Raw genomic sequence first — 20,854 nt, forward strand, 5'->3', positions numbered from 1 at the left:
CATAACTAATACACCATATCCACCACTATATTATACACCTTAACAAGTGACCCTAGTTCATAGCCTCATCACTTGTTTGACTGAGCAGAGAAACCACAAACTAAAGACAGCAGTCTGCAGATATTTATGAAACTAAATCCATTGTTCTGAAACTAAATCCATTGTTCAAATATTTATGTACAAAGAGATGCAAGTACAATAGTTTAAGTTGCTTGTGTCTTGGTATACAAATATCATTCCCTTTTTAATATATCACCATTTACGCTCCAGCAAAATTGCTAAAATGTTCCGGCTACAAAGTTGGTACAAAGATTTCAAAGAACAATTACTGGCCTATGAACAAAAATAAAAGGGAAAACTCAAATGTAATAATCATCTATGATCATGTAAAAGCGAGGATAGTGAGGACCGTATCAGGTTTTCCATCCTGTCCCTCAAACTGGATATCGTATTTACCAATGGTTCAGTCAATCTCACTCCGTCCCTAAAGGACGGGTTGCTGTCCTGTAGTATTTGAATTTGCCTCTCCAAATACTTTGTCAGACAAGTACCTGCTATGTTAACTAAGCTAAGAGAAGGGTTTGTGTGCATGAGCTTGGTAACAAGAAATCCTGCTAAAATCTGCTGCCCTGACCTCACAAGCTCCGAGACAAAACAGGGAAAGATCAGTCTTGGGAAAAGATCAACATGATCTTTTGAAATATTCTCACTTTCTGCAGATGCACCACATCCGGAACTTGATAACTGGGACTCTTGGCACTGTCGAGAGAAGTTGCCCACCATATAGCAAATATAAGAGAATGTCGTACCATAGGAAGGTTTGGTGATGATAGTTGATATAATTCCAGAAGATAAAACCAGAAGTAAAAACTCAAGATCCACGCCAATTTTGTCAGATATGCCTTCTTGTTTCAGCTTCTTCTCGACAGAATCCAAGCACTGCAACTGGATTACTTCGTATGGCAACAAGAGCATCAACTTAAGGGCTAGAAAGCAATCTATTTCAAGTGCAATCTGGCTCAAACCTTGAGCATTCTCTTCATCTAGTAATACTTCACCTGGCTTTGCCACTGATTTGTCCAACAATTCCAACATTTTGTTGTACTGGGATATAGTTAGTAGTTTTCTGAATATCTCCATCCAACAGACATGAAGAGGATGAACTGCAAGTTTAGCACCCTTCTTTGGTTCTTCTTCAATAGGTTCTTGGAAGCTTTCCCATCCCTCATCCCAATCATCATTACCCCAACTGTTTCCACCATCAGACACCTCACCAGAATCCTTTTCAATTTCTCCCCTAGTAAAGTGCCCCTCCCATTCTCGGAGCATAGCTAATAATGCTTCAACATGGGAATCAGATTCAGCAAATTTAGATACTCCAAGGAAGCAAGAGACAGTAGATTCCACAGTTGAAAGATCCTCTGGAGTAATCTCTATGCTGGGCGAGATAGTGGAGACCAGCTGTGTAGATTTTAGAGCAATCAAGGTATTTGTGAACTTATTAGATGCATTTATCTTATTTGAAATCCCATCAGTGGCAGCGTTCTCGCAGTTTGCAGTTGCATTATGCAAATTCTCCCAACCTTCCCAAGAGTGAACTTCCACCTGTAGCTTAGACGAAAATCCTTTGCTGCTTTTATCAGTAGCTGCAATAAGTTGCATAAGCTCCAGTATGTAAACTCGAACATGGTTGGGGAGCTGAAAGTTCTCAGAGAACTCTTCCAATCTCTCCCAAACTGCCTGCCTAACACTCTGCAGATTTTCCAAGTCACCATCTAATTTACTCAAAGATGAAAAGTAATAGTGTAGACGCTGATGCTCACAGGATTCGTCAGTCAACTCCTGCAAGATGGTCTTCAAGATACTAAGATAGAGATCTCGAAGATTCTGGATGCTGGCAGCTTCTTTTTTAAAGTCCGCCAGCGATCCAGCTTCATGTGGGAAGTGAGCCATGACTTCATCATATACATCAGCAACGGCTCCAAAGCCACAACCAGCATAAACCATCGCTCTGCAGAAATTGAATATTTCAGCAGCAACATCACCAACAAGAACATAGCCTACATAGCCAATGACTGTAGCCCACCCCTGACTAGATGAAACTTTTTCCCCAGAAACTAGACGTGCAAAGACTTTCAGACAAATCATTATACATTCTAAGCAGAATCTTTCTTCCGAATTCTCAAGGAGTGCAACTTCATGCACATCATTCATCATTCTGAGCCAAGTATCCACAAGCATGGCAAGGCACACCTGCCAACCTGAGCCACAGAGCAGAGACTTGAAAGATCCTTCAGCAGGTAGTATGATGGCTAAGAATTGTTTCAGAATGTCCAGACGAGCAGGATTTGGGACAAATTTTAAGTATTTGCAGCAGGTATTGTAAGTCTGCTCGATCTCACTGATTAAGCAATGAAGACTTTCAGAACTTTGAATATCGACCCCCAGTTTAGCTCTAGCTTCCAACTTTGTCAACAAACTTAAAACATGATGTTTATATACATACTGCCAAGACAAGAGACCATCAGGCACTGGACCATCACAAGCAGAAACTAGGTTCTTGACCATCTTTGCCAATGCCTCAACATTGTTTTCATTGATGTGAGCAGAAATTTCACTGTTGAAGCAATCCAAGTTCAAATCTTGAATCCCAGCAACATTTTTGAAGTTCAGATCCTCAATAAAGGACACCCTGCAACATTCTTCTTCAACAATCTTGGAAAAACGAGCAATACGAATAGAATGAGGATGCATTGGATCCTTTTGTTCATCTTGCTGCAAGTAGCAGTCAGAAAGTAGGCCATATAATAGAGAAAGCCTCTGCTTATCATGTCCATCAACTGCAGCGTAGATCGATGAGGTAATAAATTTTATTGTTTCTGCAGCACAAGAAAGTAGTTCTTCTCTGTGATTTGACACTTCATTTCTAACATCATCAGTGCTCCAAGCATCAGAAACAAAGATAGATCTCAGATAATGCAGCACCACCTAAATAAGATAATAGAAGTAGGAGAAACAGTAAGTTATACGGGGTTTGTAATACAGCTATTAGTAATGCAGGGTTTGTAATGTGGAGCCTTTATCGAGTGTTTAATTTATTGTATTGAAAGTTGGATATACGATGAATAACTTCGTTTTTTTTGATAACCTATCTGATGTATAACTTAAAACTTGTGTTTGGTTTAAAATTGTATAATATTTGGTTTTCTATTTAACCCTTGTACTTCTGTAGGACTTTTTTCTTTCATTTATGGTTAAGAGAATTCTGCATTGCACCAGGAGTGACAATCAACACCAGTGGTCTAGAATTCCCATATTCCATATATCCTGTTGTATAATGTTGTACTGTAAAACAAATTATTCTATAAATTAAACTTTTAAATTAATTTTTAATTCTGAAAAAAAATAGCTAAAAATAAAAGGGTAATGAATTACATTTTAAGATCTTTATTAAAAAAAATAGATCAGCAAAAAGTACGGTGAATAAGAAAGAAAGTGAAGCGGCAATGCATCTGTGTGCAGTGGAACACTGAAACTAACCATGGCATTGGATAACCAAGAATGGAGTTTATTTTGATTGTCAGATCAAATAATCCAACTTTAGCTTAATCAACTTTAGCATTTGGTAACTGTTGATTAGGCTAAAGTTTAGCACAATTTTTTTTTTTCATTTTGGTTCTTCTTTCCAGAAGTATGTTTTCCTCTGAACAGTATGGTCGGGAGAAAATGAGTACAATAACATCAATGTATTTGCCTTTTTATATGGTTTATCCCAGTAGTTAATCCAAGTATTAGTTATTCCACCCTGTATTCGGTATAAAACAATACAGAAACTATCGTATAAGTTATTCAAGTATTATCTGTATAGAAAATGAAAATGGTAACCAAACATTGAAGAATCTAATACAGGTTTTTATACTGTGACTATTTTGCTGATACCCCAAACCAAATGACCCCTTAGTTTTCTAGCATCTTAGAACTTGTAATTTCATTATCTCATTTACGGTTTTGTTCAAGAACAGTGCATACCTTGTTGCAATCTAAGCTATAAGTATTGGCCAACTTCAGTACATCCTTCACACTCTGTTTCTTCTCTGGGGTCATGGACTCAACAAAAGATAAAACGACATTCTCTCTGTAGTCCATGTCCCCGGATAAGAAGAGAGCAGCTTCAACACCAGGGAGAATTTGTTCTAAACTCCTTGAACGGTCTGCAATGCGCTTTTGCTCTTCTAGCTTCAGTTTCCATTCTCTCCAAAATGTAGATTGTGCTTGGTCTATTTGTTCTTTTTCATCTGAATTAGAACACGAGGTTTGAATAGCAATAAGAAAAATGAACATGCAAAGCAAAATACAGAAAGTTCTCCACCTATGGTAAACAGTAATAAGGTAGATCTATAGGTCAAAATTAACAAAATCACCTGAGCAAATCAGTTTATGTTTCTGCTGGAACTTTGTCAGAAGCAAGTCCCTCCTTTGTGCAGGGTCCTCACATTTGATTCCACAATTGTGCAACAAACTGTAAATCATCCCAACATTCATTATGCTGGTTATTTCATTGTAATTCTCTCTTGTTATCAAGTTTCTTTCAATTATCTCCACCCCTGAAAAGGCATCGGCAAGATTTAATAAGAAAGAGCATCCTATGATGTCCTCCTCCTCAGAGACAGGCGACTCCATAATGGACTTAGCAACACAGGCAATCAAACTGTCCTTTGGGGAAAAGCCATTCCTTGCCAACCAGGACAAGATAGTCATCACTGCCTGTGCTCTTAGACTGACATATCGATTCCCTGAAAATGAGCTCGATGTGAATTTCTTATTGTTTTCTGCTTCTTGACTCAGTTCAAGTAACCATGGAAGATACACAGCAGCAAATGACAATAGTTTTCCATTTTCTCTCAAGATGGATGGAATGGTCCAATCACCATCCACCTGTACATCTTTGGCTACCTGAAAGAGTACATCTTCAATCTGCTTAAGTTGTGCTTCCTGGTCAGAACATTTCTTTAAGTCTGTTTTATCTTGGGTACAAGGTGGTTTATAGGACATAGTTGAGTCCTGAACTAAGACATTTTCAGGTTCTGTCCCAGTCAACACCATTAAAGATTCACATTGATCTTGCATATCCAGATCTTTCCATGCATGTAGTAACTCGGCAATTGATTCCCCATCACAGTGGCTCAAAGCAAAACCTAACAGCTGTTTTCTGGAAGAAATATCCATGTTCTCAAGGGCAGGACCTCTTGCCAGTGCTGCACATAAGTCCCAGACCGAACCATGCCCTTTTTTGGCCAAAACAAGACATAGATCAAAAGCCAGTTGGAGATCTCCAACCACTGCAGCTTCTCTTGCAATAGCTTCTTGTACAGCTGATATGTCGTCGTACGAGCTTAACCCAAGAAGTTTGGCTAGTTCAATAATCTCATCGACATTCAGATAAGCTCCACCTTGACTTGTAACAACCAACTTAACTATTTCCATCGGATCTTTAATTTGCCTGAATTGCATTGGCAACAAGGTGACACCAAGGTTGGGAAGTTTAACAGTTACAGCATCAATAATATCAGCCTCCACCCTCACATTTCTGCTAGTTGGAAGGATATTCAAGCATTCTTTAGCCTTCCAAATCTGCAGAATTTAACAGCTTAATACATTGTCATTTCAATTTGCATTGGACTACTTTCGAAGAATATGTGCAACCAGTGTAAAGCATTAGTTCCCGGAACATACTCTGGACACACTTTAACTAAAGCAAGAATGCATCTTTAATTTTTTTATCCATAACAATAATATTTTGGCCAGCTTGTGTGTACCTTGACTATTTCACGGGGTACCTGCTACCTCCCACCAACACAGTTACCGGGTAACTCTGCACACCAAAGCTCATTCCAATGGGAAGAAATCATCAAGGGTTTTTGTCTCTGCTAGTCTGTTAGAATTTGAACCTTGTTCTCCAAAGGTTAAGATACACTACATTGACCACTAAGCCACACACTTGCTTTTTTAATAACCAGAACAGGATGTGCTAAAAAGGAATAAGGTACTAAGTCAGACCCTTATATGTTTATTGACTAGTTGAAGGTCTAGTCTGAACGAGCATGCTTAAAGTCAATACATACAGTAGAACAACCTTTTGAATGCTTTATAAGGGAGAGGAGTGGGAAATTTGAGGTTTGGCAGACCAAATACAACATCCCTTCTCTTATGTAACAAGACAAAAACAAGCAAGCATATCCTTCGTCGTGATTAAGGAAAAGCAGGTTTCATTAAAGACAAAAAAGGCAAAGGTATCCATCAAAGGTGCCATCAATTTCATTCAATCCAAACATCACTTCTTAGGATATAGCGCACCTCCATAACATTTTCAAGTTCTAGCCATAACCAAATCCCTAGAAATTGATTCTAAATAATTCCTTGATATTGGTCAGGGAAACAAAATGCTCTCCAAATACACCAAAAGCTACTGCCACATTTTTTAGCAAAATGAACAATTTTCTTTTTTCCGAAGTGGCAACATTAGAAGAGATTTATTTGTTTCACTAATTCTCAAGAACATGATGCACACAATCAGGAGTAAGAGAAGTCTCGGATAAGGACTTGTTTCAATATCCTTTGGGAAGAGTGAAACATCAGGCAGAATGAATAGCGAGTTCCGGGGGCAGGTTATAGCTTTTGAGCGAGACAACTCATCAACGAGTACCAACTTCTACGGTCTTTGCAACTTTAACATGAGATTATGGAATCATTCCTATGTTAGTATTAGATAAGATTAAAGAACTTACTTCAGAACTAGAAAGACTTGACGCTGAGAAGAAATATTCTCTGGCAGCTTGAATAACAAGGTTTTCTGCTTTATCATTTGCCAAAGACACTGAACCCACACCTTTCAAATAATTCCTCGCAAGTGAAAACTTTCCTGCTTTCAGCAATCCCCTGCAGAACTCCATCAACACATATTCAAGATCTATGAAGCAAAATGCTTTCTCTTGCAAAGACTGCAAGTCAAGCCACATGTTTGTCCAATCATTATCTGATCGTCCAGGCTGTCGGCGAACAAATTTGGATAAGATGAGACGAATTATCTGCTTTACACCCTTTTCATCACAATAAGCCTCCTGGAAAAAGCTGATAGGCTTTGGGACCTGAGAATTACAGGACAATAATTGGAAACTATTATTACCCGGGTTGTGACAAAAAGCAAAGAAGGATTCACTACCACAATCAGTAGTCATTACTACAAGCTACAACATGATCCTTTTGTATAAAAGTTACTAGTTTCTCACCACGTGCGTTGCATTTGTAAAGTAATACCAATATTACAAAATTAATGCTTTGATTAGATAAATTATACATGAAAAATTTAAGTATATGTGAATGATAAGTGAGGACCGTCATCACTTGTTTGTCGATGTCAAGATGATTGATATTGAGGCCATGATAGATTTTGAGCTCATTACACAATAGGTAATGTTGCTACCCCTTGTAAACTCCTCACAACGCCTTCTGGTTGCTGGATATTTAATACAATACCTTTTCAAGATCAAAAAAAATGTACTGGAACTTCATAAATATGAAAACTTTATTGTGCACACAGCAGATCAGTAGTCACGTGGACCTCATCATTAACAGTCTGTACAACAACGAGGGGGTTTTTCATATGAAGCTTAACGGATATTAGCTAATTTTTCTTTTATGTTCGTCCACCTGCTGGTTTTTATATTCCATTGTTTCCCCTCCCAAAAATCAGTGTTCGTTATAGTGTTTTGTATGTCTTGCAGTGTTTAAAACAGTATTTTTGCATTTTGACAAGTTTTCTTAAACAATTGGAAGACTAGATTTACAAGATGACTTGAGATTCAGCTATTTGGTTCGTAACTAAGGGAAAATTAATGTGATGGACTTCATTTGATATTGCAACTTCCACGGATTTGTCTGTAGAAGGCAAATTTAAAGTGTGTAAAAGAAAATCATGCCTATAAAATATTAGTTCGAAGAGAGAAGGCTGTTGCAGGTAACTAGAGCAACATACTAATAAGTGCAATTAACTAAGCTTTTATAATTAAATAGCAATTTTGGTAAGTGATTTTGCACAAATGGATTTTAACCATAGATGTAATGACCAAGGTTCAATTAAGCATGTCAGAGAGGGCCATTAAGGCAGAAGGAAAAATCAAGGTGAGCTTGTGTTTTACATAAACCAAATGATTCTTGAACTAACCTGATGTATAGTCTCTCATATGTTTAACATTCGTCTATTGGACAAGCTGAAATTGAGGCTTAAGATTTTTGGCACGAAGTTTTAGAAAGACAAAAATACATTTGAAAGTTGTAGTCTAAAATAAGTCTTAGATAAAATATGGCTATAAGTCATCTCATTGACCACAAAATGAGAATTTTCATGTTACATTATTTTTAAATATAAAAAGTGGCATTCTTTTAGGACAAACTAAAAGGGAAAGGATGTCACATAAGTTGGTACAGAGTGAACATTATTTTACAGAACTCCTTACTACATCACTTGATATCCACATGCAACGCACAGTTTCAAAAACATACATGTGCAATGCATATGCCAAGAAACTAGTATGTACAAATATATAAATAAGTAGTAAAGCCAGCGTCTTTATGGCACCACAATTTGTTGGGAAGAAAAAAAACACCAGAATCATCAATGACCAACAACAACAACAACAACAACAACAACAACCCAGTGAAATCCCACAACGTGGGGTCTGGGGAGGGTAGAATGTACGCAGACCTTACTCCTACCAAGGTAGGACGGCTGTTTCCGAGAGACCCTCGGCTCAAAAAAGGCATAAAGGGGGTCAGATAAGGTTAAGAAATTCAAAGCGCTATAGGAAAATAAATAACGAAGGCATCACAGATAAAATAGAGTAATCAAAAGTACTGAAAGCAATAAATAGTAACAGAAATAGCAGAAATGATAGTACAAAGAATTGTAATGTGCTAGTGCGCCTATGAATAGGGAAGAATAACGAGACTATGTACTAGCCTTCTACCCTAATGTGGGTCCTCCACAGCCTCCTATCTAAGGTCATGTCCTCGGTAAGCTGTAACTGAGCCATGTCCTGTCTAATCACCTCTCCCCAATACTTCTTCGGCCTACCCCTACCTCTTCTGTAACCATCCATGGCCAACCTCTCACACCTCCTCACTGGGTCATCTGTGTCTCTGCTCTTCACATGCCCAAACCATCTCAGTCGCATTTCCCGCATCTTGTCTTCCATCGAGGCCACTCCTACCTTGTCCCGAATAGCCTCATTTCTAATCCTGTCGCTCCTGGTGTGACCACACATCCATCTCAACATTCTCATCTCGGCAACTTTCATCTTTTGAATGTGAGAGATCTTAACTGGCCAACACTCTGCCCCATACAACATAGCCGGTCTAACCACCACTTTGTAGAACTTGCCCTTAAGTTGTGGTGGGCAACTTAAAGTTTGGCAATAGCAGGGGAAGTTAAGACAATTAGCATGATTTAAACAATCCAAGGTGCATCCAGGCCTGGGGTAACTATGGCTGCTAAACCATTAAAAGGAGTGGAAGCAGCAATTTGTGGAAACGAGGGAATATAGACAATCACCCCAGATGAGAGTGAGAAAACACGTCTCCTTTGAATGAATATGACAAAAGAGGTTCCAGGGAGTACTATTATGACCCAATAGATGCCTGATGACAATTTGGAACAAGAAAACGCCAGATTGCGGAATTTAGCCTAGACGGAACAATACTATCCTGTGGGGGCTAAGAGAAAGAAAATCTGGGTTATACATGATTACTGCATACAAAGGTAAAACCTAACCTGGTAAAGCGCCAATACTCTTCCTGCTTCAATATGACCTTCTGTGAGTCTCAGCCTTTCCTTGAGGCTTGCAGCTTCAGAATCTGTTAAACCACAATTTGGACAATTATTTCTTTTCTTTTTCTGTAAGTAGTAACCTCTAAGGAAAAAAATTAGTAGTGACTTCAGTAAAGTTAAATAATGAATATTCAATTACTCAGCTACCCAATTGATGTCAGTCACAAGCTGTATTACATTGAAAATACAAAGAAAGAGATATGTGAGAGGAGAAACAAACTAGTATGGGACCAATACGACTATGACAATATTAGATTACGAGCTTGCCAAGCATTTAACAGCAGTTTTCATCCGAACCTGAAATTATAAATAGGCAAATGGCAACTTCCACCCCTCCCTAAAAAGAGAGGGGGGAAAAGGAAAAGGAGAGTAAGGGAAAAATTCAATAAGTAATCAAACTTTAAAAATTCTATAAAAATGTTGAATCGAACACAAATAAGAATCAACTAGTTTTTGAAATTCTATTCATTTCATGCAAGCCTGTGACATATTTTTACTTATATGACCCAAAAGAGAAAAGCATAGATGAGAATACATGGAATATCCATCATTACATATTAATCAAAATTTATATTACATGTATCAAGAACTGATTTCAAACAAATCTTAAGACTAGAATTTAATCAACTTTTAGCACCACACCAGCAAAGGAGAGAAGAGGGAGAAAGAAGAGAAAGTGGGAGATTAGCAAAACTGCCACAGGTTGCTAAGATAGTAAATCACAAGAAGACAAAGCAGAAATTTCTTTGTTCTCAAGGTTGGGGGAGGGGGGTGGTAATGACAGGATTATAGCATTTTGTCAAAGGCTTACCACGTGGAAATGGAAGTTTAGACAAAATGGAGGCCATCGTACTCCACCTATCTGTAACAGAGCAAGCGTATATGCACTGAAGAGCACAATCTACAACCTCAGCCTCATTATGGAAAAAGTTATTATTCTGGACCTCTCTGCTACCCTCTTCAATTACAACTGAACACATCTCCAATTTATTATCAGAGGCGATCTCCTTCAGCCATCTGACCACAAATGACTCAGCTGAGTAATCTGTTTTCTCATCTCTGGAAGGCACAGTCAAAGAGTGAAACCTCTTTTTCATGAATGGAATTGCTTTACTATGTAATCTTTTAATAACAGTATCTTCTCTGACCCCAATCAACATCAATTTAAATCTTTCATAATCAGGTAAGCTTTCCCATCTAGTAAGACTCATAGAGAAACTCATTTCGTCATTCTCCTCGGAATAGATTAGCTGGTGTAAGTAAGAAATCTCCTCTAGGAACGGCTGCAATTGAGAAATGCCTTTGCGACAAGCAAAGTCAATCAAGCACATGGAGTTATCGAGTTGCCCACTTAAGGTATCAATATCTCTAGCTCTCTTTTTGTACCAAGACGAGAGTTCACTTACTGAAGGCCATTGAGATCCCAAAAATTGTTTTACGATTGGCTCAGTTCTGATCTGAGTATAGCTCTCATGACTCTCAGGGACTCTGCTGATGATAAAAGTTACCATCTCATCACACTCAACCCAATCTTCTTCCCTCAAAGAAATGCTTGGAGGAGGGGAACTCCCAGGAAGGAGCTGTCCATAAGTCTGCACCGGAAGAGTCTCAGGGATGGCAGCTAAGACATCCAACAATGAGGAAGTTAAGGAGTAAGGATGACGCTTAAAGAGAAGATTTAATGCCCCAATCTTGCCACTTTCTGCAAGTGCAATTGCAGCTTCTTTAATGGGCAAGCTACAAAATTTCTTGTACTCCTGTAAAGAAAACCTGCAAAAGGCTAAGTCATTAAGTTTCAAGTCAGTAGAAACCATTTGAGTACTACTTCTATTTAAAAGCATGACGATTTGTTCTAGTTTCAAAATCAGTAGGACCATTAGAAAAGACAGGATAAGAAGCAAACCTAATGAAATATAGGAAAAGAAACAAAATTAAACATAGAAAAAAAAATACAATTTCACAGTTGGGTCATTGGGCAACAAGCCACTTTATGCCCCTAGAAGAAGCTTATGCTACAGTTTGAAAATGAAAACTTGTCATCTCAACCACAAAATCCAGTTAGATGTGGAAGTCAAAGGCGATGTGGAAGTTTTGGAACCTCATCCCAATTTTGAAGTTTTCAACTTTTGTCACACTTTCAGAAAAGCTAAATAGTTATATAGAAGCTTCATAGACAATAATAAAGAATAGGATGTTTGCTTTGTAATAACAATAAGACTGCTTGTGAGAATCACAACATTCCAATCAGTGTTTCAATATAAACCTTATGAATCGAGAACAAAAACAATTAACATAAGAAGAAGAAAAAAGAACAAGGAGCAACAATATTATCACCTGCCCATGTTTATCCCAAGAAATGTCTCTATCCGGTCTCTGTATTGCAACAATTTAAGTCTTACCACAAGACAATCCCAAACCTTACTATGATCATCAACCTCAGGCTCAGAAAATCTGTAACGGTCAGTTATGCGAAGTCCAAGATCAAGCAAAGCCCTAACTGCGTCTTCAGTTGGTCCAAATCGACCTACACATTCAGAAAGTACGAAAACTTGATCCTTGATATTTGAAAGTAGTGTATTTATCTCATTTACACCCTGGGAGGAGTGCAACCACTGTGCCTTTAGAGCTTCGTCTTTATCTAGCCCATGCTGATCGGCAAACATGAGAGCAGCCTGATACTCTTGTCTGGAGATTAATATATCATACATTTCAGGAATGGATCGTTCAGAAAATGAAACTAAGCTCCATCGGAAATTGGCCCAGTCTAACTTATTATTCATATCACCACGATCACACTCCATAAGATGAAAGCTGTTTGCTCTAATTTCTTTAGTTGATTCATTGTTCTGAATGGATGGTTTTGTCTCTAATAGAAAAAGCTTTCCCGACAAGTGTGGCACTCTCTCTATAAGGGGCAATGAATACACAGTCTGATCCTTCTTACATAGCATAGCACCAGTACATATGTTAATCATAGTGATGTTGCCATTCCTTTCTGCAACAGCAAGTATACCATCAGACCACCAGGCAAAATCTACAACCCCATTCACAAGAATGTTCCCCTTATCTGACTCCTTATTTCCCTGTTGTAATTCATTTCCCTCTCCATAAGAACATTTTGAGAGAGAATGCTGTTCCTCATCAAACTTAAAGGTACTAAAAGATCCTCTTATATCAAGAGTAGCGACAAATCTTCCCTGTGGTGATATTGACACCTTAGGAGAAGTTATATGATCGACATAATCTTTCGGGATAGAAAAGATACCCTCAAACTGAGTAGAAACGAGAACTTCCAGGGCTAAGTTTCCCTTTTTCCGGCAAAGGGAAATACTGTACAATCCTAGAAAAGAAATAATGTCAATGATAAAGAAAAGTAATAAGTAGCTTGCATCAATTCGAAATGTCTGCTAAAACAAAATTAAGAACCAATACATAAATATGTTCAGATATATTTAAGAGACTTTAAGCTACCATTAGTAGTTAGCTGTAAGCTGCCAGCACTGCTAACTATGGAACATAAGCTCAGTTCTGGCTGGTAATCCAGGCAGATCATATCCTGTGGAAACTGCTTCAGCATTGTCCCGCTGCTCGAGGCAAGGGGTGAGAAAACAGATGCACTTGGATCTTGACTGATCTCAATATCATGAATCAACCCATCTGCTGTAATTATAGTGAAGGTACACCTGAAAAAGAGTTATCCACCCAAAATAGATGTACAAGCTAAGTAAATAAGATGAAAAATATGAGAGACAAGAAACCTTCACAAATAATTGAGCTTACAGGCAAGATTTCTTCAAATCAGCATCATCCTGCACCATCAGGCCAACTATTGGTGAAGAACTTTTTATATGACTCTTGGAAATTCTGGTAATTTCCATACCATTAGCTCTGATGAGATAGATTGTGTCACTATGGTCAGCAACACCAAGAACATCATGAGTTTCAGACCAAGCCCCACAATGGAATGAAGTAATGTTTTTGCCTAGATGTACAGAGGCAGTAAATAATAAATAAGTGTAGCAATATGTTTGCATAATCATAAAGAGTAGCACTAGAAACTAATTGTAATTCTAAAAAGTAACTTGACAGTCATTCTAATCCTCCTTGCCACCCTCTTGAACTATTACTGGTGGGGGTTAATCTGAATCCTTAAATTCTAAACCAGAGAAGAAAGGGAAGTCAATAAATTGGTGGCACAGTTCTGTCTGTCTCCACATAAATCAATTGGAATTTCAGAGGAAAGATAACAGCACCAATGGGTAGTAATAGATATCACAGGACACAATGTGTTGGTTCAACGACTAAATAGGATCAAAAGAACAGGAAAAATACTGACAAGCTGCAGGCAGGAAGGCAGTACTGATACATTAAAAACAAAGAGGCCCTTTAACATGTTAAAATATTTGTCCTATTCTTGACGTACTATAAAGGAGGTTATTGCCACCACAGTTTGTTACTTCTATTTTAGGTTCCTGAAACTTACAGATAAATATTCCACAAGGCTTTTGGTAGTCATCATCCTTCTGCAGGATTGTTATCTGATTTCCAGATGCTACAGCAACAAGATCACCCCTTGGGGAAACAAATAAGGATGCATATCTTCTTACTTTTGTTGGATACCCATGCTTTCTCCATCTCTCCTTGAGTTGGGCAATACCTTCAAACATGACAAAAATTGATAATTTTAACTAAAAGGTCTGAACAACAAGTAAAGTAAAACTAATATTCTCTACATACGAAATTGCTTCACCTAACTTCTTTTTACGTCTTTATTTTCTTCTAATTTTACTTCGTCCATTTCCTCAAAAGGAGAACTTCTTATCCTTCAAGAATTTTAAAATACCACTATCTATCTAATTGTAATTTAGATACTTTTTTTATGAAGATCGTAACTTAGATACTATAGTTTCTCAACTAGTTAATGTACCTTTTAAAATGACCGTGGTGTCCGCGCCAGCTTTCGCGCCACCTCGACTAATTCCACGGGATACCTGCCACCTCCCACCAGCAACAGGTACCAGGTAACTCTGTCCATCAAGGCTAAGGCAGATGAAAAAAATCACCTAGTGTTTTTCTGTCTCCACTGAGTTTTGAACCTGAGACCTCAGGATTCTCAACCACTTCATTGACCACTAGGTCACACCCTTGGGTGCTAATGTACTTCTTTTCACCCTATTATTTCAATCTATCTCTTTATTTTTTAAAGGGGGGGGTAAGAAATCTTATACAATAGGCATCAAGAAGATGAAATAAGTACAAACGAGGGAAGGAGGAGTCAGCTTGGTACAAAAAGTGTTGAGCTAAAGCAAAAGAGCTGACAAAATCCAAAAAGCTTATAGTGCAGTCTACAGGGGCTAAATTTTGCCAACTATATGACCATAAAAGACATCTAGCTTTAAGAGTGTGGCAATGAGTTGATAACCCATCAAAGCATCTGTGATTCCATTCCTCCCTGTCCAGACACACCAAAATATACAGGCAGGAATCATCTCCCAGACTTTCCTGATGGATTTGTCAACTTTCATTCTTTTCATTCGAGACCAGCATTCATAGGTTTCTCTGATACTATGTGGCATAGTCCAGCTGAGTCTAAAAATTCAATCTATTCTCTATCAAACTTGAATATGATAACCTATTCTTTCTTCTCGTGAATCTCTGCACTTCTAAACCACATGGAGTTTAACTTGAGGACAAATTGCCTAAATTTCATGTGAATTCAAAACTGAAAGAAATAATTGATTGTTTTTTATGCAAACTAATATGAACCTGCTACACAATGCCTCCAAGCTAATGAGACTGAAACCAAAACAAGATACAAAAGAGAAGCTCATCAGTTAAGCATCTCAGAGATGATACGCACTATAAGCCTACATATATGGATATCACAACAATCAAATAAGATACTCTCAAAAATGCAATGCAGCCTTTTGATAATCTCAAAACTGCAATGCAGTACATCTATGTAGCACTTGTTTGGACATTTACCTATATCCCTTTCGATGTTTAATGTTTCCAATGTTTCATGTCATTCTTAAGTGGTGGTGATGATGAGTGACTTCAATACATAGTGTAAAATAACGAACTTGTAGAGTAACACCATATCTTCTTTTCATTTTTCGATAAATAACCCAATGTATTCTTTTTAAACTAACTATGCATTTCTGTAATCAAATTCCGAAAAGAAGAACGATTCAAACTTCCCTTCGTCTTCATGATCCATACTGAGATTTCTACTTCGACCTAAAACAAAATCTAACTCACACTCTAAAGGTGACTATATCCAGCTAAACAAATATTCAACGAACTAATGAATAAGCCCACATTCGTATAACAAAAAAAAAACTTGCATTTAAATCACATCAATGAATATGAAACTAAAGAAAGCAATCCTTTCTCATCTATCAACATCAAAGTTTCAAATTTGAAAAAATAAATTAGTTTTAGACAAAATTCAGCCAATTTAGTTGTAGCAACTTCACCAAATACCCAATTCGACAAAAATTGAATGTACCTGAGGAAGAAAGGAATCTTGAAAGATAACTGCTTTTGGCGTCTTCATTCAACTAAATCAAACACAAGAGTGTAAGCAATTGAGAAAAAACAAAAAAGAGATTCATCAAAAGAAAGACAAAATTCAAATCAGTGGAAACCTGTTGATGATGTGGAGGATAATTGGAAATATATGGCCTAGAAGCATGATGTCGTGTCTCAAATAGGAATTCTTCGGCAGTTCCTTCCATCTATGCATGTATAAACAACAAAGTTAAACCTCTATGAATTTGTGATCTTCCAGATCCTAAACTCTCATCAGCTTCAACTTCTTTGACCGTCGAATCTCTCAGTCCGAAAATTTGTTTTGGGTTTAATTGGTATGGGATAAATTAATTTAGTGGGTCAGGGTCGGGTCAAAAGAAGGGTTTGGCTAATAACATAGCTCACATAGTATAAAGGCTAATTACCATTTTTTTCTATTTACCGAAATTTCTTAAAAATAAGTTAATCCAGATACATTAATTAGGGTTTTATGTATCACAAGGTGACATTTAAAGCATGATACATTAAACATAAAGATAATTTATGAATCAGAATTAATGTATTCGGAATTACTGAATTAATGTATCCGGATGAAATGAATGGATTTTTTAAATTTTTTGAAATAGATGGGAGTAATGGAAAACATGATAAATAAAGGAGTGTAATTAGGTAATTTTTTCGTAATTAAAAGGAAGAAAGTTTAGCCCAGTATTAAGCCAAGTGACAACGTAGGATAAAGACATGCGGCAGTTTTAAGACAAAAATAGTTAATTAGTTATAATTAGTTATTTTAATATTACTCCCTCTATCCCAAATTAGTTTTCATGTATATTAAAAATAGTTGTCCCAAAATAGTTGTCAAATTAAACAATCAAGAGAGAATTAATTGTATTTTTCCAACTTTACCCTTAGCATTAATTATTCTAGTATTAAAATACACATAAATAAATAAAGATCAAAGAATTAATAAGGGGTATATTAATCAAATAACACTCTTAACTAATTTTTTCTTAAGGGTTGTGCAAAATTTTATCATGACAATTAAAATGAGACGGGGGGTGGTTTACAATTTTACTAGATAAGTAAATAATTCTCTTTCTACGAATATTTGAATGAGCATTCTACCTTTGTTTTTAGCAATAAATTTCATTTAGCTTGGAATCCGTTAAAGTTTCACTTACGAAATCAGACAATAATGTGCTACTTGATAATCTTAGCTTAGAATCAATGGATAGTTTACGAAACCAATTCATAGGAAAATTATACGAATTCATCAACAAACTTTGAATCTTATTCCATATAACATAAGATCTTATGATAATTTTAGATAGTGGAAATAACTTCTTCTTCTATATTAGCCTTCTTATGAATATGATGATGATTTTTTTTATAATGCTCAAACAAATAATATATGTTTGAGATAATTTATAACATAATTATTTTCTTAATACTATATGCGCAGGTAGGAATATTACTTTTATGGGTAAATTACCAAACTACACACATTTTATTATTATATTTGCTAAAAGTCCCAATCCTTTAAAAAAATTACCAAAATCCCTTATTTTTAGTTTTTCCCTTCATCTTTCAGATACATCACTCAAAAAACATTCTCTCTCCTCTAAATCATTTTCTCTCGTTCTCTCTCCATTTTTAAGATCCAAAAATTTAAGAAATTTACTAAGCATATCCCTAATTTCTCGCCTAAAATCACTCACACAAGTTAGAGATTACAATCACTCACACAATTTCTCTCGTGCAGTCAGGACGTTTTCTGCCAGGGGCATAGATCTACAAAAGTATACCTCGTTCACCTAGCTTGCTGCTTTTCATCTTCTTTCTGTATGAGCCTCATTAATGAAAATGTCTTTCTAATTAGTGCCCTACCGGAGGATGAATGGTTCAGAGAAATTGCAAAAGGAGCCATAAACAAGCTCCTAGGTGGTTCTGGATCAGATACATCTGAGATTGATGATGAACACATCATTATACATGATGAGGGGATGTCGAATATGTCGAATGGTTATGTATCAGTTATTCTCATGTATCAGATTCGAATTTAAGAGGAAAGTATATATGTATCAGATACATCTACAACCTATATCAATGTATCAGATGTTACGTATCAACCACAATTCAGTTGAAAACTAATACAACAATCTTCAATGTATCAACCCTTAATCTGTCGAATATGTCGAATGGTTATGTATCAGCTATTCTCATGTATCAGATTCGAATTTAAGAAGAAAGTATATGTATCAAGCTTTACTGCTTCTGATACATCTTCAACCTATATCAATGTATCAGATGTTATGTATCAACCACAATTCAGTTGAAAACTAATACAACAATCTTCAATGTATCAACCCTTAATCTGTCGAATATGTCGAATGGTTATGTATAAGCTATTCTCATGTATCAGATTCGAATTTAAGAAGAAAGTATATGTATCAAGCTTTACTGCTTCTGATACATTTACAACCTATATCAATGTATCAGATGTTATGTATCAACCACAATTCAGTTGAAAACTAATACAACAATCTTCAATGTATCAACCCTTAATCTATCGAATATGTCGAATGGTTATGTATCAGCTATTCTAATGTATCAGATACGAAGAAAGTATATGTATCAAATTCTCATGTATCAAGCTTTACCGCTTTTGATACATTTACAACCTATATCAATGTATCAGATGTTATGTATCAACTCATGTCATAAAGACTCAAAATTAAACCTTGTGCCTAAAAACAGTAACAACATGTCCTCCCTAAAAGTACCTTAACCAAATAAAGACCCTTTGTTTTCAAAGAAACAGAGTTTCATCTCCACCCTTCTTCCTTCTGACACAGAGTTTTCTTATAGACGTTGCAACAAATTTAGTCAAGAATCTAACCCCCAAACCTATATCAATACAAGATCTGATACATCGCTGTTATGCTCTGTTTTTAAAATTTTTCATGTCCCTCATAACTGTTACTCTTTGTATGGATTATTTTCCTTATTTAGCAAAGTAATTGATTGAAACAAGGAATCTTAACTTAAATTATGTTACTATCCATAAATAACTCAACAACATTAATTATTCTACACCCCAAAACGTGATGTATCAGAAGAACCACAAATGTATCAGAAATATGGCAAAAATCAGAGAAATCGGGTAATTTAAGAAAAATGAGGGATAAGTTGTAATTGAACTTTTTCACTATGGGATTTAGGTAAAGTATACTTTTTTTATTAAACAAAGAATCCAGCCAAAATACACTCAAAGTTGGCCTAACAAAGGCCCAACACGGGAAATAAATAAGAAAATCTAGAAGAAGCTAAAGAGACCCAAATGGAAACTAGGGAAAATGAGCTAAAAGAGATCTTTGAGAGTGGAATGAAAGATATGGAATTTATATTTTTTTTTTCTTTTTTTTTTGTTATAAATATTTAATTAGGGGTTAATTATGAAGAGACGTGGTTGATTTGAAATATTTGTAAACTTAGGATAAAAAGTTAAAATATCAAAATTTTTAATAAAACCCTAAATTCTATTCATTTTCTCTATTTTTTAAACTTTCTTTTCTCCTCTCCTCTCTTCTCTTTTCTCCTTTATTCGATTTTCTCTGTTCTCCTTTCCTCTCTTTTCTTTTCTTTTCCCCCATTTTTTTACTCCGATTTAATTGTGAAAATTAATAAAAAAAAATGATGAAAAGAGAAAAGAAGAGAGGAGAGGAAAGAATATGTTGTTTATATAAACATGACTTGTTCAAACAATCAAGAGATGTTGTTTAAACAACCCTAAGTTGTTTAATTCAAACAACATAAGTTGTTTAAACAACCAAAAGTTATTCAGTTCAAACAACCAGAAGATATTTAAACAACCTTAAGTTGTTTAGGTGTTTTTTATGATTTTTTAGTTAAAACAATGATAATATTTTAAATATCAGTTAGTTGTTTGGAGAAATATGAAAATATTTGCTAATTATTTTGGAGATCCAGATATGAAAACATTTGTTAGTTCCTTCTCTTTTTTAAATTAGCATAACCCATTAATACCTAATTATACTAGAGTCCCTTTTACCCAATTTTTAAAACTTGTGTCCTAAATCTTCAAATAGATAACTCAAAAGTCTCTTTTATTTCTATCCCCCTAGAAACTAAGAGCCCGTTTGGATGGGCTATAAGAGCCCGTTTGAATGGGCTTAAAAAAAATAACTTTTATGTATGAAGTGCTTTTAGAACTTTAAAGTGCTGAAAATTATTTTTATAAATAAGCAGTTGAGTGTTTGGATAAAAGTGCTTAAATGAAGAAAATTATGTGAATTTTAGGGTTAAAAGAATAAAAAGGGTAGTTTGAGAATTTAATTAAAATATAAGGGATATAAAAGTAATTTCCATGGTCAAAGAAAATGACTTTAAGCACTTTGAAAAAAAAACAGTTAGGAA

General features: G+C 36.0%; 1 protein-coding gene across 1 annotated transcript; it reads right to left on the bottom strand.

The window, feature by feature from the left end:
• Positions 1 to 39: 39 nt before the first annotated feature.
• On the bottom strand, positions 40 to 16,743 carry LOC129894472 (MAG2-interacting protein 2). Its single transcript, XM_055970180.1, has 12 exons — positions 16,534 to 16,743; positions 16,395 to 16,446; positions 14,367 to 14,540; positions 13,664 to 13,865; positions 13,355 to 13,566; positions 12,218 to 13,223; positions 10,695 to 11,653; positions 9,827 to 9,909; positions 6,786 to 7,145; positions 4,422 to 5,631; positions 4,030 to 4,295; positions 40 to 2,988 (listed from the first exon to the last, which is right to left on the bottom strand). Exons 1-12 carry the CDS (start codon positions 16,621 to 16,623, stop codon positions 373 to 375), a joined length of 7,230 nt encoding a protein of 2,409 aa, XP_055826155.1. The 5' UTR covers positions 16,624 to 16,743; the 3' UTR covers positions 40 to 372.
• Between the last annotated feature and the right edge of the window lie 4,111 nt (positions 16,744 to 20,854).

Source organism: Solanum dulcamara, chromosome 7, assembly GCF_947179165.1.
Source record: "Solanum dulcamara chromosome 7, daSolDulc1.2, whole genome shotgun sequence".
NCBI classification, from domain to species: Eukaryota; Viridiplantae; Streptophyta; class Magnoliopsida; order Solanales; family Solanaceae; genus Solanum; species Solanum dulcamara.

What these genes read in the sequence shown, in the direction of transcription:
- LOC129894472 (XM_055970180.1), bottom strand. Translation starts at nt 16,623, where the DNA reads ATGGAAGGAACTGCCGAAGAATTCCTATTTGAGACACGACATCATGCT. An exon ending in GCCTTGTGGAATATTTATCT is followed by an intron (nt 13,866 to 14,366) that starts GTAAGTTTCAGG and finishes CTGTACATCTAG; the next exon opens with GCAAAAACATTACTTCATTC. An exon ending in CTTGGGATAAACATGGGCAG is followed by an intron (nt 11,654 to 12,217) that starts GTGATAATATTG and finishes AGCCTTTTGCAG; the next exon opens with GTTTTCTTTACAGGAGTACA.